The 26448-nt window shown below is 48.7% G+C and overlaps 1 protein-coding gene and 2 non-coding genes across 3 annotated transcripts in view; all 3 read right to left on the bottom strand.

The window, feature by feature from the left end:
• The window catches only part of LOC142564497 (neprilysin-1-like), a 38932-nt gene extending 14492 nt beyond the window's left edge, over positions 1–24440 (bottom strand). The window contains exons 1-8 of the mRNA XM_075675515.1: positions 24159–24440; positions 23038–23210; positions 18680–18827; positions 15064–15353; positions 10050–10277; positions 4866–5135; positions 3477–3666; positions 219–425 (exon numbers count right to left, since the gene is read on the bottom strand). Of these exons, the coding sequence (XP_075531630.1) occupies positions 219–425; positions 3477–3666; positions 4866–5135; positions 10050–10277; positions 15064–15353; positions 18680–18827; positions 23038–23210; positions 24159–24440 (1788 nt within the window). The remainder of the gene's footprint in view (positions 1–218; positions 426–3476; positions 3667–4865; positions 5136–10049; positions 10278–15063; positions 15354–18679; positions 18828–23037; positions 23211–24158) is intronic.
• Positions 19502–19574, bottom strand: TRNAF-GAA (transfer RNA phenylalanine (anticodon GAA)). The gene has a single exon. It is a non-coding gene; the product is annotated as a tRNA-Phe (tRNA).
• Positions 20280–20352, bottom strand: TRNAF-GAA (transfer RNA phenylalanine (anticodon GAA)). The gene has a single exon. It is a non-coding gene; the product is annotated as a tRNA-Phe (tRNA).
• Positions 24441–26448: the final 2008 nt, after the last annotated feature.

Raw genomic sequence — 26448 nt, 5'->3', positions numbered from 1 at the left:
ACTGAAAACGGCCCTATGGACTACAAATATGTTGCAGTAAAACTAGTCAGGGCAAATAACGCAGCTTGAGCTCGTTGGTTTTTCATTGCGCGATACTAACACTAGTGTTGGATCACCTTCGTATCGTTGTCTTGTCTCTTGCGCTGGTATTGCATAATGATTAGGGCTAGCTAGTTTATTCCGAAACTATGGCGAGGACGGGCGCGACCTCCACTCGCCTGGAATATCCTGTAGATCGAGCGGGCCATGAGCAGTCCTACGGTGGGAATGTCCAGGAAGAATTCGCGTCCGCCCACGTCCACGTCGGTGATGGACATGGGTATGCCCAGGGTCTTCGTGTCCGGGTCGAAGTGACACGCCAGGTCCAGGTTGGAGTCGAACACACGACCTCCTGACCCGACCACGCGCTTCAGCCAGTGGGGGACCTGTCGTGAACGCGCGCCAGCAACGTGTAGTGGTCCTGGGGGGCGACTACAGAAAGTTCTCGCTTAAGGGAAGACGTACAGAACTGACAGCGCGTTTCGTTTGAAAACAATATGCACGCTGCGGAGAGTGACGTCACAGAGGAGGCGCTGCTGTCACATTCAGCGCCGATAATATATATATATATTGACATAGTTTAGCGGCCTGAATTTTCACTACAGCAGGAATAATATACGTGGCTAAATTAACATAATTACTTCGCGATGAGTGCTGTTCGAAGTGACGAACGGCGACAAGGTTTCAGCGCATTCGCCTGCTCTGTTTTGCCTGGAGGTGTATGCGCGCCGGTTCACAAGCACGCAACTTGTCCATAGGAGGTTTTCTGAACAGGGAACACACAATTAAGAACGCTAATAACTATTGCCCCCTTTTGACAAGTCGAGTTTGGGCCTTGCGCAGTGCCGGTGACGCAGTTGCTTGAATACACTGAATACACCCGCGTGCACGTACTGTTTCCTTATTGGTTGAGCAAGATTGAGAATAACCATAAGCTAAGCTAGAGGCCGCTGTCGGGCATTTGCATAAATAACCCTAGCGGAATTTGGGTTCATTACATCTATAATCCTACACGTACAAAAAGGCCGGATAACGAAACGTAAAGCACGAAGATAACACGAGCTGCAACATGACTGGGCTATTTTCCCCACGCGTTTCCTCTATATATGTTGCTGAGAGCAGCATTCCGGGCAAGTTGGTAATCCATTACTTAAATGATATTGCGCGACACTAAAAAACGACACGGACGTCAGACAAGACGACACACCAAGCGCAAACTTTCAACTAAGTTTATTGTGCCACTGCGCCAGTTTTATACATGGCAGGCAGCGTAGATCATTTAAGTAATATATGTTACGTTTCTTTACTCCGTTGAATGGATTAGCGCGAAAAGGGTAGTGAAACATCGAAGCTCAACTTTATTTATTTTATACTTTTTTTTTTAAGTTATGACGTAGCGGTGTTTGGCACGGGTATTTGGCCCACCAACACGTGCATTACGGGTAACTCCTGCTCCGAGTGCAATACTGGAGCTCGATCTCGTAGCAGTTCGGAAAGAGGCGTTCGCTTATACCTCACGTGATTGGTCGGAATTGATGCCGAAAGCGTGATTCTGATCAATCACCCTAGGGCACGCGATCAGTTTGTCACTGATTAGCGCAAGAAGGAAGTCGAGTGAGTCGATTGTTTTCGCGAAAAATAAGGAAGCGCTCGACTCGACGCAGGTACAACGCACTAACGCTCCACCGTGGACACATTAGGAAGCGAACTGACTAAGTTTTCACCGATCGCCGCAAGATGGAGACACATTCCGCTCCTCTTCGCCGTGTTGTCATTTTCGCGCCGTTCTTTCTTTCTTTCCTCCTTTTTCTTTAGTAGCGCTGGCGCAATGCGCCAAACACAAAGCGTGTTTGTTTTTGCAGCTCGTTCTATTTACAATTGAAGAAGAGGTAAACAGTGAGGTAGCGTTACGTCAGGCAGTCGGCCTTCGCCATGCCAACTTTTGGCGAAGGCATCCCCTTCGCTTTCTGACTGAGAGAGAGTTTATTTCCGAGATTAGAAAATCGAGCTAGAACAGCCGGCATGTCCGAGGAAGGCAAGCCCGAGGAAGGTCCACCACAATAAGAGTGGGCGAAGCGCTATTTTCGGGACCGAATCGAATACAAATCTAAAAGTTTAACGACCGAATCGAATCAGATGTTGAATACCTTTCGAATAGTTTTGGAATAATGAAAAACCGTTTTAATAATTAATAAGATGTTACAGGTTTTGTGCGCTCAAGCAGCACACCTTACTTGTGTTCCTTTGTACCCCTTTTTCTTTTTGTGTTCATACCTTTTTGCATTGTTTTGTAAAGCCGGTGGCTTGCGTCCCCAGAACTTAGGTGCGTAATAACTAAAACTCCCCTAGCTTATAACAATGTTAGCATCCTGGTGATCACAACGTTAGCAAGGTTCTCTCATTGCACATCACGTTATGAAGCGTTGTTTATTAGTAGCATAAACGGTATATAGCAATAGGAACAAAGTATGTTTTTTCCTGCTCAAAACGATTGTAACCCTGCTTGCGTGACGTTTCCCATGGTTTCCCTTTATTTCCGATTACGCACTTTTGGTTTGCCCTAGTTTTAGGATTCTATACTCTTTTTTGAAAATTTATTTGGTTCTGAGTTGTTTCCTATTTAAAAACTCTTTACTTTATTCTAGGTACTGATTTGTATTGTGTCAGACCAATTGAAATCTATTCGTTATTCAAGGGTTTCGAATTTCATGCGCGCCTTCAAAACGCATAGTTTGTATAGTAACTCTATGGTCCAAGACGCGACTCTGTGCTCCGCGAACTCGGTCGACCGTGGCTGGATGCCGGTATGCTTTATTCGGTGCTAGTAGAGCTGTTGGTTATACATCGTACTGATAAATCCCGCTGTTATGCACAGGGACAGAAATGGACGCAGTGAACTAGCACCTGTTTAATTGAGACGAACTGTTGAAACACATTTATACAGACGTGCTAACAAAATACTAATAATAAACAAACAATTAGCAAACAGTCAGTAGCTTTATATTCTAAGGACATTTCTAAAAAAAAATTCATGCAGGGAACGTAGTAAAAACGCAGTGCTCGTTATTTGTCTGGTCTTGAGAATGCGAACGGAATGCGAATGTGCACTGTACTTGTATATTTGTCTGTCTTCGCGCAGGTCATTTTGTTAACACGTGTGTATAATAACGGGAATTAACCGCGCGAAAGACGAAAACGCGGACGAGGCAAGTAACAACCACACGTAACGCTGTACCTAAAGTTCTTTCTTTCAAAACTTCAGGCGAGGAGTCCATACCTGTGGACTCCAATAAAATAGGCTAAAAAGTTCAAGTGCGCTCAACCTGTTTTGCTGCCGTATGTTTGCAGTAACGCCGAAGACGCACGACGTATGTTTACAAACTAAATTTTCAGTGGACAGAGTTGGTTGGCTTTCGAAGGCGCTAAAAACCACTCACCAGACTGTGTCGTATTTGCAGGTAGGCCGGTAGGATGTGTCGCCAGTCCACGACCACGGTCTGCGTCGGTTCGTAGTAGGCGTCGACGTCATCCATGTGGTTGAAGTAGGACTTGTCCGAGTCGGCGATGCTGTCCAGCACCCGTTCCCTCACGCCGCTAGGTATGTCCCCAGACTGGAGCATAGCTATCCTAGGATGTAAAGTGCAGGTTGGGTGGAATAATAAATACAGTATTAAATATTATGGCATGGGTAATTTTTCCAACGATGGGGCACTAGTGCTATAGGCTACAATGCCATCAACAGCATAATGTGACCACCTGGCACTGTGCCGGCTTACCAAGTCTAAATGACTTGGGTGGTCTTGTGGTCCACAAACATCACAAAGCCATTACATGTCACCGAACACTTGAACAGCTGAGTGTCATAAACATGCTGCATGTTTGTAGACAAACGGGCAAAGTATGAAAAAAAGGTATCAACGACTCCGCTGCCAATCTTTTTCTTCCTCACTGCTCCCCGCTTTGAACAATAATGGTTCAAAAGTGGCTGTCTGAAAATTTGGGCTACCTGCACTAATCATTCCTTCAGAGAAAATCAATGCACCTTCTCAGTCGATCAAAACGTTTCTTTTTGCTTGCACGCACACGAAGTGACGTCAGCGAAGTGACGTCAGTGACGTATCTTCGTGATATCGCGCTCTTACCGTGTTTAGTCCCTACCTTGCTTTGCCGGTGATGGGTTTAACTATACTGATGAGAAAAAAGCACGAATGTCCGTGGATACGCAAGGCTGTCGTCGCATGAAGCTTTCATATACTTCTCAAGCCTTTCTGTCATGCGTCTTTAGGCGATTTCCACATGATATTGTAATTATTATGAAAAGAAAGGTTTAATTAATCAAACGCGAGAATAGAAGAAAGAACGAATAAAAAACCGGAAACGAAGGAGATAAATGAATCGTCAAAGGAATTAATATATCTGTGAATGAGTGAAGGATTGAATCACAAATTAAGCAAGAAAATGCCTTATCTATAGTTGATATCACGATGAAACAAAATGAGTCTTCTCCATCTTGCTCCTTAATTCACCATGCTCCTGCATGAATGATTTGATTGATGAGCCCGTTCATTCCAAAAGAGTGGTGCAGGTAACGAGTTGGAGAATATTCCTTTGATTCGACCGGAATGAACGACAGAATGTATCAAATGAATCTTTGGCCAACCTGTCCTCATCACCACCATTGTGCAATGCACGAATGAGTCATTAATTTCAAAAGGACGGCGAAGGCGGCACTTTGTATAACATTAAACTGGAATGAATGAATGAATGAATGAATGAATGAATGAATATGTGAATTAATTCATTAATTCTCGGGGAGGACCACTCACCGGTACGAGTTTCGCACGACGGCCTCCTTCAGGCCAGCCTTGGCGACAACGCCCATGCGGGCCGTGTCGTTGAAGTGTTTGAGGAAGGCGAAGTTGAAGAGGCGGTACGTGAGCAACGCGCATGCCTGCTCGTGCTGCTCCTTGTCGCCGTCGAGGAGCGCCCAGAATGGCCACAGGTGCAGGTGCAGTGAGTAGCTGAAGTAGGCCCGCACCGCCTCGGCCTTCGCCTCCTTCGTCACCTCTGCCACGTGACTCATGTACGACGGGGCCCTGCGATCGTTCCGGCAAGGCCACGTAGATGATCATCCATATACCGAAGCACCACTACGAAAGAACGCACTTGTCTCGTATTTATTGACGGCGAGCTCCACCACTGGAAAAGCTGGCGCCACCGTCGGCGTGACGTGGCATGAGGGATCACGTGAACACAGCGGCCGCGTCGGCTGCTTCGGAAGCGCCGAAGCGAGCTGAAAACGAAAGTTTAAAGTCCCACGTGCGCCGCGGTTCTGATTGAGTGGTGGGGCTTTGCCGCCTTGGGTGTCAATTTGACAACACCTGAAACTACTATAATAGGTAGTGGCTGCCTTTGGACGCGTGCAGCATGGTAGGCTACTGCTCGGTGCCGCAGTGCCGGACGTACGCAACGGAGCCCGGTGTCAGCCTTCTTCAAACGTAGCCGCAGGGCAAGGAGCTGCGTGAAGCTTGGCTGGCGAAACTTAGAACCAGCAGACAGCCATCGGCTACAACTCGGGTATGCAGCAAGCACATACGCGAGGAAGATTTCTGCTACGGCGCCGGGACTGCGCGATGTTCGGTGAGTAGCAGAAAACGCGCACTGAGCCGCTCGCCCGCGCCCGCTGCCCGGCTAATGTCAGGACGGTTTCGTCTATGAACTTGTTGATGCTAGATGCTGGCCAGTTCACTGGAACGGAAAGGGAACGGTAAGCCGCACATTGAAGAAAGCCATGTCATATGGTCATGTTTGTGTTAAACCCGCCGTGGTTGCTCAGTGGCTATGGTGTTGGGCTGCTGAGCACGAGGTCGCGGGATCGAATCCCGGCCGCGGCGGCCGCATTTCGATGGGGGCGAAATGCGAAAACACCCGTGTGCTTAGATTTAATTGCACGTTAAAGAACCCCAGGTGGTCAAAATTTCCGGAGTCCTCCACTACGGCGTGCCTCATAATCAGAAAGTGGTTTTGGCACGTAAAACCACAAATATTATTATTATGTTTGTGTTAAAGGGAAGCTGAAAGGTTTTCCAGAAAAAATGAGTGGACATGTGTACATAATGGTTTTCAACCCTCCGAATTCGAATATCGTATCGAAATTGAGCGAAGGAAAGCGCAAATATATTTTATTTCGACGAAAAGTGCAGCAGCGGACACGCCCAGCTCGCGCGTCTCGTTTCCGCCTGTGAATGGTCGGGCGCCTCGTGACGTCAACTCTAGTGACCGACCGCTGCCGCTACACGTGAAGCGCGGTGCCAGGTAGTTTGGTGCTGCAATGGAAAATTAAGAGGTAATGGAAAATTTAGAGAGGCTGCGTTTTTCTGAGGAGTTCGGCGTTACTCCCTACATGTACGAGCCGATTGCGAAGAGCCGGCCTCTCGAAGAAGCAAACGATGCTGGTGCAAGCAGTGCTTTCGACGCGAACGAAAGCGAAGTCGTGTTGGAAATGCTCTTTGGTGAGTATGTTTTTTGCAAAGCGATCTAGTGATCTCGCCGATCTTTCGCCGATCTAGTGAGCTCGTTTCCGGTCAAACAACTGTAGTGTTGTGTTCCTGCATGCCTCCTCGTGGAACGTAAGCGGGGATGCGATCGTCGGCATTTGTGCGCTGTCCAAAGCTGTCGGAAATCTACAAAGACGGTTTAAACGCGTGAAAAGCTTCCCGATTCATGCAGTACGTGTAGTGACCTTCATCTGTGCGCCATCCGCACACTACTCGTAACCGAAGTCGTAAAGGCGGCGAATTCCGTCGGCTACGTGAGACCACTCTACATACACGCAGACGCACCAACAAAGGAATGCAGGGTTGATCGAAGCAGATTACGATGGCACGCACGCAGAAACAAGCACGGTCAGGCACGGTCGCGCAGGCTGCGAAGGAACAAAACACTAGAGTTGACGTCACAACACCGCGGTTTCCGGTCTCCGCTCGCATCGTCAGCGTCAGCAGCAGCGCGCGGCATTTGACGGGAGGCGGAGCTACAACGCAATTTTAACCGACGATTACGTCGCTCCTAATTGAAAAAAAAAACCAAATTTTACCTACATGGTTTATAAGGTTCCCGCATCCGTATATGAGCGTCTTATTGAATTCGACAGACTCTTCAGCTTCCCTTTAAAAATGAATGCACTGGATTACAAAAAAAAAAAAGCAGAGGGAAATCGCACGCTGAGAAGACGGATAAACATACAGTGTGACGCAACTTCAGAAATAATATTGAAATGTCCAAGAATTCAGAAGACAAAAAAAGACTGAATCGTCGCGACGGTACAACACAGTCGCCGTAGGCGTCTCTGTAACGAAATTATTTTTGAACAGTTCTGATTACGTCCACGCAACAATGGTTGCTAGTGTACTGCCAAATTCTCATATGCTGCGGCCTAAAGCTCACGGCACGCACGCACACACACGGTGCGAAAACGCGCTCACAGCGAAAGCAAAACCTTGTGCGCGGACATGCATGCAGACGCGCGGTCAGTCGCTGCGAACCTGTGCGATCGCGGCATTGAGGTTTCATTCTGTTATGCCCCATTTGGTCATACAGACAGCCTACCAGAAGAACATATTTCACAAAGTTTGCTTTCAGTGTTTGCCTACCTTTAACACAAGGAGCCGGTTCGGGAGACTCCACCGCGGCGACCGCGCGTAGCGGCGTTCGCTGTACGTATTCGGTAAAGAGATAGCATCTGTAAACGACTCTCTGCTTTAAGTTTGCCCAAGATTATTATATCGACAGTCAAAAACTTCTCTCCTTTTGACAGTACCTACATAAATGTCCAGGAGGGCTGCCTTGTGGTGTTTTTATTGAGCGCCGTAACCGAAACCTATGAGGAGCGCGCCGCGTGATCCTTCATACTACGCAAGGGAGGCGCTTCCGACAGATGGCGACTCCGTAATTCATCGCCCCCGATACGAAACAATGGAGGTTTAGGCGTGAACGCTAGCGCCGGTGGCGCCATCTAGTGGTGCTGATTTCCACCAGGGCGCGCAACAACACCGTTGTTGCAATCACGGGCTATGTGCTTGCTCCTAACACGGTTATCGCAATGACAAGCTATGTACTTGCAACTAAGTAGCGGACGTAAATTAAGAGTGGCTCATTTTTATTTTAGAATAAAGAAGAATTGGCAACATGAAAGAAAATAGGAATGCTAATAAAGCTCTGCACGCGGACGCCATTTTGGAAGATTGTGCTGGCCGCGAGAGCATGGGAATTAAGAGCCTGCTGCAGCCATCACATAGGAGTCATTTTTGCTAGTGAACACGCCATGGGTTCCGTAGCTCTTTGTTTAAGTTCAGGCACGTGAACTAGCATTTTATAGCAACGGTATAGAGACATAATTAGAGCAGCCCTTGAGATAACACTGCGGCCTCACTTAATGAACTGCGCTGTATTATTAGCGATCGAGGAGCCGAAATGCAGTCCTGCCCAGCTGTATAAAAGAAAACCTCATAGATATAAATTTTCCCTAATTATATGTGCCGAAAATGAACTCATTACCTTTCTTTCATGACACGAAATAGCTTACCTTCTCGTTGCTTTTCAAGAGTCGATCGCTTTCCTTCGGCCTTCACGTACCATAGAAAGCGCCGAGCGTCAACATTAACCTAAATAAAATCTATAGCGCTTGCGATTTCATAAAAACGCTGCTCCCTACCTCCTTCGCATAAAGAAGCTGTTTTATGCGCTGGCTAAACAAATAAATAATTAGCGATAACGCGCGCGCAGCGCTTGCACAGGAACGCGACAGCGGTGCGTCGAACGCGAAGACGAGGTGGCGAAGAAGCGGTGCACCAGCTTGCAGTCGTCTTTGATTGGCTGCTTTATGCCAGCGCACGTGTTGCGTAAGTTTACACACTCTTGCTTTACCTTGACGCACGCGTAATCCCCGCATCAGTTTAATAGTAGGAGATAGTCTGTTTTCTGGCACAAACTGGTACGTATGCCTAGAAAGAACGAACTTGAACGATGGGTGGCGCCGGTGCTTCGAGCATAAGCATCCGGCACTTGATGTATAAACGACGATGGCATGGGACCGACGCATACGCAAAACGCGAGAAAAAGGCGTCTAGTAAGGCACCAAGAGGAAACGACTAAAACTTAGTATGGCACTCGTGGAAAGATAAAACAACAAAAAAGTCACGGACAACTCGCAAGGTGTACGACTCTTGCAAAGAATATAATCCGCCTATAACCCAACGATATATAACCTGGCGCGCATGTGAACGCGGGCGTCTGAAGCTGCGTCTGCTATACCCTTTCAAGTCACAGGTAACGAGATACGAATAGCTCATGCGATGCCCCTCCTAGCGCATTTCGAGTAGGGCAGCCTTCCGTCAATTTGTTGTCCTACATAACACATCGAGATTGATTTAAATGCTGGGTTAGCGCGCGGTACACGCTTCACCCTCCGTTACCGCGGCAGTCATTCCGCGGCTCCCCCCAAACATGGCCGATCTGCCAAAGGCTTCCGATAGACGGCGGCAGGCTTTTGCGCAAGGTCCATAGTGTCGCAGATAGATTTGAGCGTGCAAGCTTGCTGTGCTCATTTGTACCGAATTACTTAAGAAACGTTTATTTCTTTCTTTTTCTCTCGCGCCATCCGTAGGTGGCTCTGAAACTTTCGATCGCTCGCGACTGCACTTCGTTCTCCACTTCTTTCTCACTATAGTAATGATTTCGCAATGTCCATTGCGTGTTCTTTCGTGGAGCTTTCGACGGCACGATCTTACGCCAACGTTAACCACCCCTACACACACACACACACACACACACACACACACACACACACACACACACACACACACACACACACACACACACACACACACACACACACACACACACACACACACACACACACACACACACACACACACACACACACACACACACACACACACACACACACACACACACACACACACACACATTATCCAGATTGGCCAACGTACCTCACAATGACGCACGTATGGCCGTCCACGTCCAGATGTCCGAGGAAGAAGGCCTCCAAGAAACGCTCCCAGCGCCACTCTCCGTTCAACTTGGCCGCCAAAGCGCTGACCGTGGTGTGCGAGATGCTGCTCAGAGGAGCGAGGGCGTCGTCCGGGGGACCGCCGAAGGCCCGCAGCGACCAGGCGAACTGCAGGGCGCTGTCCACGAACTTGGCGTCGGCCTTCATCCTTCGAACGTCCGAGGAAAGCGTACCGTTAGTGGCGTTGTGTCTAGCGAATACGGCAGTGGCAACGAACAGTGACCCACTCAGACGGAGTGATTGCTTTTGTGATCACCCCTCATAGTGGACGCGGCGTAATACAGCGCGACGTCATGATTTAAATCCAATATGCGCATCATCTCCATATACAGAGTAGAACATTGTTCGTGGAACAGCCATGCGCAAAGAATTCGTTTTCACAAGGAACAGTGTACAGCTTAGCACACCACCTTGCAGAACACCAGTTTCCCGGGTGAAAGACCTCGGCAAGGCGTGGCTCACCCTTATTCGAAAGGTACGGCTAGAAAGGTAACTTTCGATGATTCTCAACATACTGCCGAGGACGCCCATAGCGGAGTGGTCTCGGATATTACCGAAGCTCCATGTGATGCCATATGTTTTCTCCAAATCGGGAAATACGGAGAGAAAAAACAGTTCGTGTATGAAGGTATCCTCTATATTTGCCTCAATACGGACAAGGTAGTCTGCAATCGACCTGCCTTTTCTGAAACCACACTGGTAAGGATCTAGTAGTCCGTTGCTCTCAAGGAGATAGACTAGGCGCTGGTTGATCATCTTTTCAAAGAACTTGCACAGACAGCTTGTCAAAGCGATAGGTCTGTAACTACTAGGTAAGGACGGGTACTTACCTTTTTGAGTATAGGAATTACTATGGCTTCTTTCCAAGAAGATGGAATATACCCAGCAGCCCACATGACATTAAATAGTGAGATGAGTGTTTTCTGTGTTTTAGGGTGGAGTTACTTGATCATTTCATATATGATACATCAACACCTGGTGCTGAGCTGTTGTATGAAGCAAGAAAAGTTTTAAGCTCAGCTAAACAGAACTGGCGGTTCTAATCTTTATGTTGGGTGCATTTTCGATCAAGGGGCTGTCGCTGTGGGCGTTCCTTCATCCTCAGAAATGAGTATGTGTAATGAAATGCACTGGAGATATATTCAAAGTGTTCACCCAGGCAGTCTGCCTCATCTTCCAGGCTATCTCCTTGGGTACTTACTAAGGGCAGGGGGTTCGTCTCCGGGCCTTTTAATTTGTTCACCCTATTCCACACCTTTGCCTCGTCTGTATACCAGATATTTACCGCTCTTTGCTCATCGACGTGTTCTCCTGCCTTGCGATTTGACCTGTTTGAAATTAATAAGGTTTTCAGCTGTTGGAGAATTGCGAAGCAATCCCCCAAGCTTTGTTTTGATTTTTGAGTGCTTTCCGACATTCGTCATTCCACCATGGGATGCGACGGTTCTTTGCCAGTCCGTTAGTTTGTTTAATACATCTTGTTGCGGCGTCAATAATAAAGCCTGTTAGGTAAGGCAGGGCATCGTGTACATTAAAATAAAAAATGTCGTCCCCGCCTAGATATGTGAGTTCTCGAAACAATTCCCAGTTCGCTGATTCGAGGTTCCATCGAGGGAAATGTGGCGAGCATGCGTTTTGTTTTGTTAAGTTTAACATAATTGGGAAGTGGTCGCTCCCGTAGGGGCTCCTGAGAACAGACCACTCCAGGTACGGAAACAGTGAGCTCGAAACAATGCTCAAGTCTATGGACGAGTATGTGTTATGTGTAACGCTGTAGTATGTTGGTTATTTTTTGTTCAATAAACGTGCACCTGAAGAAAACAGAATTTTCTATCTGGTGCCGACGCGTATCGTATCGTCGCCCCACAGGGGGCTGTGTGCGTTTAGATCAGCAACCACTATGCATGGCGGAGAAAGTTCATCGATGAACCTTTGAAACTCTGTTTTAGAAAGTTGATAACAAGGGGGAACTTACATAGAACTAACTGTGATTAGCTTACCAAACAGCACAGCTCGGACTGCAACTGCCTCGAGGGAAGCTCGGCGTTTTATTTACTGGCATGCAACGCCCTTATCGATTATTACGGTTACATCCCTCGAGGAGGCGTGTGTATCATCGCGGTCTTTGCGGAAAGTGACATATTGCCTTAGAAAGTTGGTCTGTGTTAATTTTAGGTGTGTTTCTTGGACACACGACACCTTTGGAGTGTGCTTGAGGATGAGTTCTTTAACATCGTCAAGATTGCGGAGAAATCCTCTCCCGTTCCATTGTAATATTTGGGTATCCATAATGAGAACGAGGCTAGTGCTGTGTGTCTAGCCAGGAAAGTTAGGTTACAGGGCTCTTTGCCAGTCCCGTAATGCGATGCTTCTCTTTTTTTGGAACGGTCGAGAGATTCTCGCTGCTCCTTAGGCGATGGTGGCGCCGTATGACTAGCTGTCGTGCCCATCGGCTCCTGCGAAGCGCTGGACACCCGCTCTTGTGAGCGATTTGTTTGTCGAGAAGGCCTCTTCTCAAGGGAGGAGGCCTTTGAGGCCACCAGCCCGGAGGTCGATGACCCCTTCTTCTCGGACGGCGGAGCAGCACCAGGCGCCGAGGGGGCGGGTGGCATCACTGTCGGCTCACCGCGTGTGGGCCGGGACAGCCGCCGGAGGTCGTTGCGGCGCTGCCCCCTGACGCACCACTTTTGCAAAGCTATTGTTTGGCAGGAAGAATACGCGCCTGGGTACCTCCTTAAACGAAATATTCTTTGATTTTGATTGCCACTATTTCTTTTTGTTTTTTTTCCAAGATGAGCAGGACCGCGAGTACGTGGCTTGCTCCCCTTCACAATTCAAGCAGCATGGAGTGTTCTCGCATGACTCGGACAGATGTTCGTGGTCGCTACATTGTGCACAGGTTAGTCGCTCTCGGCATGTTCTGAGAACTGTGGTCGAACCTTCGACATTTAAAGCATTGGAGGGGATTTGGAATATACTGCCTGGACCCCGATCTTCAGATAGCCTGCCTCGATTGTTTCAGGCAGAACACTTGAATCGAATGTGATAATAAGATGCTTAGTCTGCATTTCCTTACCATCGTGCCTCATTTTGATTGGTTTTACACTGATCACATTCTGGTCACTTCAGCCTCTAAGTAGTTCAGCCTCTGTAAATCAAACAGGTCACTATCAGATACCACACCACGGCTGGTGCTCATGGTACGATGCGGTCCCCAAAATATTCGCCAGCCGTTCATACTGATTCTTATCTCGGAGTTCCAGAAGGAGATCTCCACTTGAAAGTTTGGAAACTTTATAGCCTTGGCCTAGAATTTCGGTTATTGATTTCGACACCAGAAAAGGAGAGATAATTCTCACTGACTTTGCTGTTTTCTCGGAGTGTACGACATGAACTTTGGGAAAATTTTCACTATGACTGCCAAAGAACCTAAATACTTCGGTGCGCCCTCGTCTGTGAGGGCGATCAGGAAGTGGGGGAAAAGAACTAGCCATAGATATGTGCGGAATTTCGGCAGCACCGCCGGCCACCCACCATGGAGCCCAACAAGGGGACACTACAGAACCGTGAAAAGACATGGCCTGCATGCGCCAGCTGTACAACGCTACTATAACCAAATTTTTTTTTATAACCAAGGTTGGCTATCCCACACAAGGTTAATCCTTGCTGCCTGGAAAAAGGCAAAGTAAAAAGAAGCCAAGAGAAGACAGGAAAGATCGAAAGTAAGAGAAAGACGAATATTAGGGAGGACGATAGGAAAAGGCAACTACTGATTTCCCCTGGGTGGGGCAGTCCAGGGGTGCCGTGTACGTGAAGCCGAGGCCAAAGAGGTGTGTTGCCGCCACCAAGGGGCCGTGAAGGTCCAACATCCGGCAATGGCTCAAACCCCAGGATCCCCCTTTCCCCGGTTCCCCGGACACGGCTAAGCCGCACACAGTTAGACGCGGGAGGGTCCAACCCTCGTGTACTCGGGTACGTGGTATCGCAAAACACCAAACGCCTGCTGACGCAGACGACCCTGCGGGGAGTTAGAGCTGTCGCTTCGACGGGTGCCGCCATGTTTGTTGACGCAAAGCTTTTGGGGCTCCCGCTAAATCAGTGAAATAGCGTGCCCGACGCAAAACCCAAACGCAGTTTGCGTCTTGCCCTATTCTAAAACTGTCCATTGTCTGGCGCCTGTGCTTGCACGCGTTGAACAAAGCGACAAAGTGCTGGCAAAAATCCGTCCACGCTGGGTGTTCAACGTGCGTACACCAAAGACACTTGGAAGGAGGATGGCGGCGAGAGGTCACATGTCACAAGCGACCCAATCACCGCGGCGGCGGCGCGCGGAAAATGAATGCGACACTCTGAAAATTTTCCAGTTATTCTAGCTAGTAATTTCCCGAGCCATGGCCCATCTAAGATTTACGCCACAAAGCAGCTGGGTTGCCGGGACAATCGTTGGAGCGGCTAGTCCACGCTCCTGTTCATCTACTCCGTGGGTTCAGGTGGTGCAAGCGAATGGAACAGACTTGTCACCTTGCAAATCGGGGAGCGTGTGGCGCCCTCTATGGGGCACTATAGCCAACACCACCTAGATAGCACAAAGCCTTTTCACTCCAATCCATGACGTCATGCTACCTGGCCCGACTGCCATAGAATCTAACGGGGACGTTCCCGACTAGGTTATTTTGACGACACCGCTTTCATCACGCCAGCCTTGTCAATAGAAATTTGGGGCCAGGTAGCGTAACGTCATGGATAGGAGTAAACAGGCCTTGTGCTATATAAGGTGGTGTTGCTGTAGCACGGTATAAAAGCCAAGAACTTACTTTCGCCAAAGTGGGCATACAACCCGTAGGCGAACGAATTCTCTCGCGTTTAATACCGAAAAATGTGCGCATTTATAAAGTATACGCCTCTTTTAGAGAGTGTAACGCCGCCGCACTCACATCTTTCTGACCAGTTGACGGTGCTTCCGCGAGACGATGGTGGGCATGCCCAGCACCGCGTCCCCGTCGAGCTGGTCGGGATCCTTGAGCACGATGCAGGAGGTGCTCGACACTTCGGCGACGCCTATTTCGAACACCGGGAACAGCTGCAGCGTGCGGGACACCTCGGCCGCCCAGGCCTCCGGCAACCGGTGAGCCCTGTCGACGTCGCGGAGGTACTGCGCCAGGTCGTGCTCGATCGACTCTCGGTCGTGCTTGGTGCCGTGACAGGAGCGGAAGAAGCGGTAAGCCTGGGGGGGGGCGAATAGTGGAGGTGCACCGGGTTGAGCGGTCGATGACCCTTGCGGCGCGAGGACAACGACCACGAGCCAAAATCAGTTATGCTGTGCTCGTATGTTCGTTTATTCATTCGCCACGTTTTGGTGGCGCAGACACCACAAGCAAAAAAGAAAAAAATAAGCTGCATATGCAGATCCAACGCTTCCGCCTCCACTTATCCACGATCTTCCGCTTAGTGACTACTATATTGCTGTTTTATGCTGCATATTTGCGCTCATGTGCATATTTTCTGACAGGAGGTCCCCTTTCACCGACGTGCTCTGGGACCTCCTTCTGCATACTCGTGTGAGCATGTATATCTACTTAAAGAAATATAAATTGAAACTGAAACTGAAACGCACGTTTTGGAATCTATGTTAAGCGTTTCATTTTCATATCCTTGCGTCTAGGGCACAAAGGCGACTTACGCGCGCGTCCTCGTGCTTCCGTGCACCCGGGCTACGCAATGAGACACACGTGGCGGTAATGCCAGAGCTATAGTTAACGTTCGAACGACGGAAGTCATACGTGCGATTGTGGCCTAATGGTTACAGGATAGGGCGGCGGCGCTGGAATATGCAGGTTCGTTCCGCCATCGAGCACGTAGTTCGTTTTTTTTTTTTTAGCGTGAGGTATTCGGTAAGACGGCATGCAGCAGCACCCAACGACGCCCAGCAGCCATGGTCTGAAACGTCCGGGAGCGTTCAAAAAGCAAGCTTTGCTGAAGAGTACTCGACCAATGCAAGCAAACCGCATGGTGGACTCAGGCCCGGCCGGTATGCATGGAAGCAGATGCGCGCACAAACGACAGAAGCCGAAAAAAGCCACGCCGTGCTGACGGTCATTGTGCTGTTGCCACGACTCAATCGTCGTCATCTCGTCATTGTGCCCCCCGTGATGCCATCTCCATCGTGTGCGACGTCGACCGTTTGCCCCGCGGTGTATACGAGCACCAACCTTCGCTCAATTAGCATTGCTTTGGTGCGAACGAGCTGTTCGTGAAACAAATAAAAAAATTGGAGGACGCTTAAGCTTCGCCTTCAAGAGTGGAACGCGACAGCGTTCCCGTCGACCCGCCAAGGGGTGTAAGACAATGGGCTACGGCGCAGCGACTACGCGCCCCGCATCGGACGCGGTGAGCGTCGAGCAACGCAGCGTTCGGCGCGACAACGAAATGTGCGCCTGAGCAAGCGACGGACGCCTGAGCCTTAGAAACAGCTCGTTTCTAAGGCAACACCGCGTTCACTAGAGGCGCTTTTGTACCGCTTTGAAGCATCGAACTTAGTGTTCGATTCTCGCTAGAATATTTAAGTTCCGTCAAAAGAAAGAAATTGTACCATGATATGATAGACTCATTAATACCAGTTCCAATGTATAGGTTAGCATACTATGGAGGTTCAGGCGATGATGTCCTCAAAAGGGTCAAAAGAATGCCTGTGAAACCATCGGTAAAATCATTCTTCTTCAAACTCCACACAAATACCTTGCCTGTAAAGACTTGGCTGGCCGATAAAGGAATATATGTGCCGTGGACCACCGATTGTATAATGTGTAAAAAACCAGAGACTGTCGATCACGTCTTCATTGATTGTTGGGATCCCTTTTTTCATTGGGACATCTTACAACGAACATTAAAGAAAGCATTACCAATAACCCCACGTTGTATCAGATACTTAGACACAGGTAATAACGATATTCCATATGACCTTATTATGCTGCTGAGCCTCCATAGCATATGGTCCACAAGAATGTCGGTATGTCATGCTGATGTGAATGCCCATTCTGTGCGAGAAAACTTTATTGAAAGTGTCGTCTACATGCGTGAAGTGTACAAAGCCCAGAAAGAACCGCCCGATTGGTTGCCGCTGTTCGATGAGTTGGCTAAATTCAAGCGTTTTTAATTTCAGAGAGTCAGCATATGCTAAGCTGATTCTCTTTTTCACAATGTATTCGCATGGCATTTCTGTAACGAGCAAATAAAAAAAAAACTCGTGGCTCAGTGGTAACGTCTCCGTCTCACACTCCGGAGACCCTGGTTCGATTACCACCCAGCCCATCTTGCAAGTTGTTTTTTATTCATGAAGTGCCTGCTGGGATTTATCGCTCACGGCCAACGCCGCCGACACCGGCTTTTCTGCGACACGAGCTCCTTAACGCTGTCGCGTTAAAAAAATAAGAGGGGGGTGCACTGCACCAAAACTCTTCTCCTGAAGAACGCAAGCTGCGGGCTTCTCCAGCTTTAGGGGTGTTTCTTCGCGTTCTCCAAGAGCTCCAGGTGGTACTGGAGTTCTTACAAAGTTTTCCCGTAATGCCGATGGAGTCCTAAAAATCGAGAATCTCAAGATTATCAACGTGTCGACTAGCAGGGTTCTCACAAATACTGTTCGCAGTGTCTGAAATACTCACTGAAGCTTATAGCGACTTTTGTTGTTCTGCTAGTGCTGGACTTTTCACGTTACAAAACAGTTGTTCACTGCAAGAAAAATTTGTGGCTGACGTCATAAGCCAGCACTTCAACCCGTATACCTGAAATTCCCTACTCGAGACACGGCGCAATCAGTAGCGAGATTTAGCGCAGCGTTGCGGCGGTCTACTCGGACGCACGTAAAACGGCTACAACCGGGCGACATGCTTGGTTGAACATTTCGCATCCGCTAAAGAATGCTGCGGGACCATCTGGTAGAGAGGGAGAGAGAGAAATAAAATAACAGCATTTTCGAAGCAGTAGGGCCTCTTTCGCTACGATTAACAGCTTCAAAATTGACGGCTCATCCCATTACCAGCATCTCATTATGACGGATGTGTTATTTTCGAAGTACGACTATGCTAAGCGAAGGCCGATTTTACCATTTATTTCTCGTCACTGGGTACAAGCCATTAACTGAGAAAGCTACCCATTTTTGTTCTACGCACGCGTATACTCTGGACACACGATTACGGCTTTATTACAACGTTTCAGTCTTTAACGCACGCGGATGGTTGAGAAACTGCGCCACACACGTCTTCGAGGGCGATTTTTTTTAGTGGAGCTGTTTAGCCTCTCCATGTCGAAGCACTGCCAGCGCTGTACATACCATGGTGCCCTCTCGTAGATTAGATACATCGAACCGTTTTCTTTTTTTCTCCCGTAGTAACAACGGTGTCACCTGTTGGGCCTACAATAGAAAATAATTTACACCCTTAAAAGCGAGAAAGGGTGTAAATGCGCCTATAACTCACACCATTAGGGCGTCCGTTACATAAATGACACCCTTACCCTTACATTTACACCCTTTTTTCACTTTTGAGGAGAGCTCACCTTCGAATGCATGGGCGGCGTCCTCGACCAGCGGAACTCTCCCCACTTGCCGAGGACGGAGCGCACCTCGATCAGGAAGTGGTTGAGCGCGTCCTCCCTGAGCGAGGGCCGTCTCGCTTCGCCGCTGCACGCGTACTCGTGGAAGTCCCTGCCAGCAGGAGGCACGCACGCAGGACGCAAACGTTTAAGGTACTGTGTGCACCATTACAGAGCTTTAGTTTAGGGGACGCGAACGGCTTGCGTACGCAAGAACGAGGGGTGACGGTACTGCGCATGCGCAGACGCTGACGTAGGAGTCTGCGCATGCGCAGTATTGTCGCCCCTAGTTGTTGCGTACGCAAGCCATTCGCGTCCCCTAAACTAAAACTCACTATTAGCTCTGTGTTTGTGTGGTTGAGCTTTGCGCCACCAGCTGGCGCCACCAATCTGGCCGCTCACGTTGACGCCGCCGCTAAACCGGAAAACCGCCCGCGCTTGCCCGAATACCGGACACGCTAAACGTCTCTACTGTCGCCAGATACGCGTAGCGCAACAACAACAACAACAAAAAGGAGCTAGCAGGGGTGCCCTGGGACGTACAGTTTCCGGCCTATTACGCCAAACGCACGGGCGTTTTACCGCGGAGGCGCAAAGAGACCGGTCTGCACGGTGCAGCCATCTGGTGGCGTAGAGCTCGACCAGGCCAACACGGTTAACCTTGTAGTAAACAATTGTATTTTACCTTGCTACTGGCGTAAATTTTCGGCAGCATAATGATTACGCCGCTGGAACTAGCAAAAACGTAGTAATAATAAGATGATAAACAGATCAGAAAAAGAAGTTTGCCAAAACCCGGGATCGAACCAGGGACCTTTAGATCTTCAGTCTAACGCTCTCCCAACTGAGCTATTTCGGCACGCGCGCATGTAATTCAAAACGAAAACGTCACCAAATAACACCGACTTGTCAGAAACATTTGCATGTTTACGCTGCGTGGCCCTAGTTGCCCATCGATAATCAAGTGAGTAGCTAGGAAGCAAAACAATTATTATTATCAAAAATAAATTTGGAGAAACGAAAAACAAGCACGTGTAACTGTTGTACTACGAGTGGAAGTTGAGCAAGTTCGCAAGGTTTCATGGTGCTTGAAGGCAGGCAAATACGTACAAACAAAGCAACGGTTGGTACAACACAAACACTTTTGTTCTTCGTTTCATTATTTGTCTGCCCGTATTTTGAACGCACGTTGACCTGAGTCTTTCTTTAAGGCGGATAAGACGCAAAAGAAACGCAGGACACGCACTTCGCTAATTTCCAACATTGTTGGAAGTCTGCGCCATGTTTCTTGTTTGTTTTCCTGGGTCCAGTCTTACTCGCGCTAAAGAAACTCAGAAAGCGATGCCATACCAGCAAGCCCACATTGCTACTCTGGTAAATTGGATGCATAACTAAGCGCCGACACAATGTAATTTCATACATTGGTTCCACTGAAGCAAAAGTTTCCAATGTTATTCTTATCTTTTAGAATGCACGACATTTAGTTAGGAAATTGGGCGTCCCACTGATTGAATCAGCGTTGTACATTAAAAAAAAAAAAGATCCGCATGCAGTTTAAAAAGTATGCCGAAACCCGGGATCGAACCAGGGACCTTTAGATCTTCAGTCTAACGCTCTCCCAACTGAGCTATTTCGGCACGCGGGCAACGAAGCTGTCGAGAGAGGTGTGCTTCAAAGATAAAGAATTGCCCTTTGTTCACGCTGTCTTTTTTTTTTGTCTTTTTGGGCGAACTTGCCGCTTTGCTTTGTCTTCTGGTCTGAAACGCACCGAGGAGAAGGCAACACTACCAAGATAAAAAAGAAAAGAAAACGAAAGAAGGAAAGAAAGAAAGAAAGAACGAAAAAGCAAGACAGCGAGAAACTATAGTGTGCTATTCAATTGTCCAGGATTGAGAGAAACCTTTCGCACAAGGTCAACACCGATCTGGCAATGGAAATTAATGCGATACATGAGGATGCTCTAATTCAGGGTTGCGGAGTTGCCATTCTGGAATTGAATTGATTGCGCAATCATTCCAGCTTCTTTTCGCCAAAAGTTCTCCAGAGAATGGTGACCAGAGTTGCGCTGGGATGATGGGCACTGGAATGGAGTTTGCGTTTATATTATTCGTAACACAGTTGTAAATGCAGTGGTTTCTAGTAAAGCTGCAATTGGGGGTCGTTCGGTGATACACTGTTTCTGATAAACACGCTGCTTTGCCCAAATGCAATGCAGGAGCGACTTCAGAAGGGTACGGTGACATACACATGAACGCCGAGGCGAGAGAGTGTTAGCTTGTGAGCACTCGTACTAGCCTTTGTTGCACGATGATAAAAGTGATACTCAATATATAAAATTGGGCCCAACCCACGCAAATGTGGGAAGCGATGTTATGCGAAGCGCATTTTGCAGGTATACCGCTATCCAGCATTTTTCGAGGTCTCGCGAAACAATACCGCGTGTACCAACGTGTTTATTTAAATCGAGTATAGTGTGTGTGTGTGTGCGTGTGGGCGTAGGACAACACCACGAGGACGACCTCGTTGAAGACGGTTGCCTGTCGGCAGTGACCCGATTTCTACGCTGGCCGTACGACGCGAGCTTACGGCATGGCTGTTGTTGGATCCTACGTAGTTAGCGGGGGGGGGGGGGTTGCGCAAGCAATGGAAACATCGATTGTGACGTACCTATGGTACCTACGTACCTATGGCTATATGTCACGTGGTGTATGTTAAAATGACAACGGCATTTGTACTCCGTGGAACAAATGTTGAGGCATTATAACCTAGGGCGATCAGGGAGTCGTTACAGCGTGGCACAGTTTCCATGTAGCGAAAGCTGCCACGAGGAAAGCGCTGGGAAATGCGGACCGGTCACGGAGACAATGCACTCTAACACGGCGCGTCGAAGCGCTTGTCACAAGCAAAGAAGCCGGGAAAGTGGCACGAGGAGCACATGCGGAATGTTTAAGAGCTGGATCGCTTTGGAATGAGGTATAAATATGCGTGCGATCGTGGGCTAAATCCGGGGAACAAAAAAAAAAGTCGTGGTCTAATGATTAGAACGATGGGCCGCTGCTGTGCTCTACGGCAAAGGTCCGATTCTCAACCAGTCACACGTTTTATTTCTGTTAAAGCGAGGCCAGACAGGAACTTAGCTGCGTACTGCAAAGAGTCAAGAATGAGGAAAATAATGCTTCGCATTAAAATTATACCACGCCTCCTAAAATTTAGAACCTTTACCTAAGTTTCCGAAGATAATTACCAATAATTGTTAACTTTTCTACTAGACTATGGTGGGTAGTGATTCGTATGGCAAGTTTGGAGGCAGTCATATTTTAATGCAACCCCAGTTTTAAAGATTTAGCAAATGCGCACAATTCGAAATATTAGTCGCATTTCAACACTCCATCCCGGCAACACACAGGGACACTATAGATAGCACAGCAGCGGTGATGGCGCCATTTAACACAAAACCCGACTGTAACACAGAACACGGCCTCAGAAATCGACGGCGTACTGCACGGTCTAGGATGCTGTGCACAGAAGCAGGATTTAAAGGAGCACGTTCTGTCTATTACCTTGTGCAAATGCGTCGGCAAAAGCATTCATAAGCGTATAGTGGATGTCGTTTTCCTTCTTCCCCTACTGCGCGAGCACTGACGCTACGCAAATGAGTTTCCCACCGATTGGCATCCGCCATTGCAGTTCACTGTACCTCGATGGTCCACCGGCGCGACGATCGCAGAGGCGAAGTCCACCGAGCCATGGTTCGAAAAAGCATCACGAGATGATGCCACCAGCGCTGCTGCTGTAACGCTCATTTACTTATGTTGCCGTCTTGAGTGTTCCGCGGTATTTCGAAAATTAGAGGTTTATAGCGTCCAGTATTCCGGCAAGCACGGGAGGTTTGCCGGATGGGCAAGGGCGTAAAGGTGAACTGTCGGACTGGCGGCATCACTTATTCGCGCGACAAAGCTCAACCGGACAAGAACAGGCGCAAGTATATCATGATTTCTGTGCTGGTGTAAAATTTGGACAGCGGCGTGATCGTGTTCATGATTACGTTGCTGCTGAAAATTTGCACCAGCAGTGAAGTAGAATATACTTGGTTGTATTATTGGAATATATTAACTCTGACATTGTCTGGTTGAGCTCTGCGCCACCAGGTGGCTGCACCACTCCGGCCGCTCACGTTTGCGCCCTCGCCCATCCTGCAATCAGCCCAAACCACGCTCGTTTGTCGTAGTACCAAACAGGTGGATGATCTATATTGGAGTATTTTACGGATGGCCCGAATTCTTTCTGTGAACACGATGGCAGCACGCTCCAGTCGCACTCACCTGCAGGGGTCGAGGCTCCAGGCGACGTTTCGGCGCAGGTGTTTGCCCTCCTTGGAGCAGTGCTCGGTCTGGCAGGCGAATATGAACTCCTGCTGCGGAAACGGGGCGCCCGGGTATCGCTCCGGCCCGGTCTCTCCGAGAACATCACGCAAATACTGCCGCACGCGCTGGTGCTGCGAGCCCGGGGAGACAAAGACGATATTCGGAAACTCCGAGACACAGAGTTTGCTGCCGGGATATACCTGGTACGTGGTATTTTGAACAGTTACAGCGCATGTATAAACGTGTACTGACGCGAGGTATGCGACTTTTCGATTTCATTGCGTGAAATGAGGGTGCTAGACATCAAAATCTTGGGGAAAATATTCTGGGAAGCCCCCAGAGCGCTCTGAAAAATTCGCCCAGGAGGCGTATCCATCGTGACGTCATAATGTAGAAGGTGATTACGTGCATTGACCACGTGGGAGCAGGACGTCGCGACGTTTTGGCATTCTCTGCTACTCTTTGATCAGCCCGATGTAGAAGCATGTTCTGCAGCCACGTAATCAATACACGTGGCCACCTCCTACGTCATGACGTCACGGCCCATACAGCTCTTGGGAAACGAAATCGAAACGTGTTAGATGAAAGTTAATGCAACGAATTACTTAAGGAGCTCTGGGGCTTGGAGTATTTTTTGGAAGGTTTCAATGTCAAGGACCTACATTTAATGCAAAAAACATGAAGAGTCGGAAATCTCGTGTCGGTACTTCTGTGCACAGGACAATAAAGGGAGGCAGATTTTTTTTCTTCTTGATTCGGAGTCTTCATCGTCATGTTCCGAGATAGTCAAGCGAATTCGGCTTCGAGTCAGCTGGCACACAATCTAGTTCATTTCACAGTGTGCTGGAGCACACAAAAGGCTACAGAAATCTCGTCGAAAGACAACCGTGCGATCCGTGAAGAATACAAATATTTGTACTATAACGCGACATCGAGGCGTCGCTGACCCAACTTACAATGCTTCCATCAGGTTTCGTCAGCGCATCTTTGCTTTGCAAACCGTTTTCCCTAGAACCCTAAATAATCGCGGAAAGAAATGTGGTCTACCGGCCCTCAACCGACCACAAGCGCTCGCGCACCTCTTCGATGCGGGCGTAGATGGCCCGCTGCGTGAAGAACACGACCAGGCCGGCCGCACAGAGGCCCCCGATCACGAGGGCGGTGGCCAGGATGCAACGCCTGGTTGGGCCCAACATCATGTACATGTTGCGTGAAACGGCAGCCGCCCGCTGGCTTCGGGTGGCTGGGACGCCGCCTCCAACGACCGGTGACGGGGTTTGCGGCTCTTCCTGCTCCCTGCACACCGACGCTGACCTCAACACGGTCGAAGACATGCGGTTCACGAGTCCCTCCTGGTTCATGGCCGTCGATTGACGTTCTTCTTTTCTTCTCTGTCGATGATGATTAGGATTACTTACCTCAGGAACGTTGGCATATGCCCACTGTCGGGGCTGGACGAACAGTCGGCCAGCCATGGACAAGGTGCATTTGGTAGCCGATGTTCCAGCACGGTGTGATGAAATTAGAAAATTGGCACGCGTAAGATGGGGTCAGCTGGCGCAAGACAGGGCTGGGTGATCAGAGATCGCTGGGTGAGGCGTTAGCCCTCCAGTGCATGTTTATACATTTATTCACCTTCGCAAAATGTATGACATTGGCGCAAGACTGTGGATGTGTGCTATCTGCTGAGGATTTACCACACGACACATCCGGGAGCTCTTGATCAGGCGACCTTGCCTATGCCGTGACCGACATGCTGACTTGTGCGCTTGGACTGGCTACGACTCTCGATCCAGAGCCTTGCTGGATTTCCTGCACGATTCGGGATAACGAGGTTCCTCTGGCTGCGGTCACGTGTAGCGGCTGCAGCGATCGCAGGGATGCAGCAAGAGGGTGTATCATGACGTCACAACACATGAACTTTCCGGGAACCTAAACAAAAACTCCTTCATAAAATGAAGTATTACATATTCTGGAGCGCTCCGACAATTGTCATAATCTTTTCCTATGCCGCGTAGGGTTTCAACCATCACTTAATGCAACAAAACGACGTCGGAAATGTCGTGCCAGTAAGCCCGGTGGTATTTATAGGTTTACGCTATTGAAGCCGAACTTTATTCAGCGCTGCGGCACCTTGAGAGGAATGGGACCTGGTCTCTAAGCGCATGCGTTGTGTTCCATCGTGGTTTATAGTTTGAGTACGCAGAACAGGCATATATGCTCATTGGCAAAATGTCATTAGGTCATGGGTTTTCCGAAGTGCGAGCAATATGCTACCCGCGGCGGGAAAAGTTATCATTACTTTTTGCCCCATTTCGATGGTGAAGCTCAGGACGAGGATGAGGCCCGAAGACAAAAGAATACCATTGTTCACGACAGCAGAATAGTCGGCGAGACGAAACGCGGAAAGGCTGACAGCTAAAACCCAGCTTCTAGCACTTCATCGCAGTAATGAAAAAAATACTGGTTTAATTATGCATCTCGTTACAATACAAAGACTACATATATATAGCGTGATCTACTCGATAGTCTGGCAAACCGCACGTTATTAATTAGCGTCCTTTTGCAGCACGCGTGGGATTATTAAAGCAGTTAGCTGTGAGATCTTGCCTATCATGGAGCAGTAACATTTCTGCATGACGTGTGTTCAGACACTGCGGAGGCAATGTTTTCATTTAGCCATCAACCCTACGTAGCGTAGAGCTGAAACAAAACGAAGAAAATCACAGATTGATCGCTCCCACTGAAGCAACATAAAAGAAAAAAGGATCGAAGCATTGAGAGAAAGACTATAAATGTTTGGCAATAAATGTTTTGCTCGGCACCTGCTGCTCCATTAAGCAAAATGCACAAAGCAGAGTCTACGGTAATCGTGGTTGTCGAGGACCGTAAACGAACTCCTACCCAAATCCGGCGTCCCTTAACAGCATATATGCCGAGATTTATTCGAATTGTTTTTGCGTGGCCTGTGGTGAGGTTGCTACTTTGCCTCATATGCTCTGGGAGTGCGCGTCGCTGGGCCCGAAGTTCACCAAGGAAGAGTGGGACGCGCTCCTGCGAAGTCTCGCCTTTCAGGAAAAAATTCTGACCGTCCAGCGAGCCCGCGATCGGGCCGGCAGGCTAGACCTGCCAGTCCCGTCGTGGGATTAGCCGGGTGTGCGTTTTATCGCGTTTCGCTGGACCCAATAAAAGTTTATTCGCTCGCTCGCTCACTCACTCACTCACTCACTCACTCACTCACTCACTCACTCACTCACTCACTCACTCACTCACTCACTCACTCACTCACTCACTCACTCACTCACTCACTCACTCACTCACTCACTCACTCAAAGACAAATCGAAGAGACGAAGTTCCGCTTCACCGGG

The sequence above is a fragment of the Dermacentor variabilis genome, chromosome 11 (assembly GCF_050947875.1).
Source record: "Dermacentor variabilis isolate Ectoservices chromosome 11, ASM5094787v1, whole genome shotgun sequence".
In the NCBI taxonomy this organism is placed as follows: Eukaryota; Metazoa; Arthropoda; class Arachnida; order Ixodida; family Ixodidae; genus Dermacentor; species Dermacentor variabilis.
The sequence above is the reverse complement of the archived record's forward strand: the minus strand, read 5'-3'. Positions and strand labels throughout refer to the sequence as shown.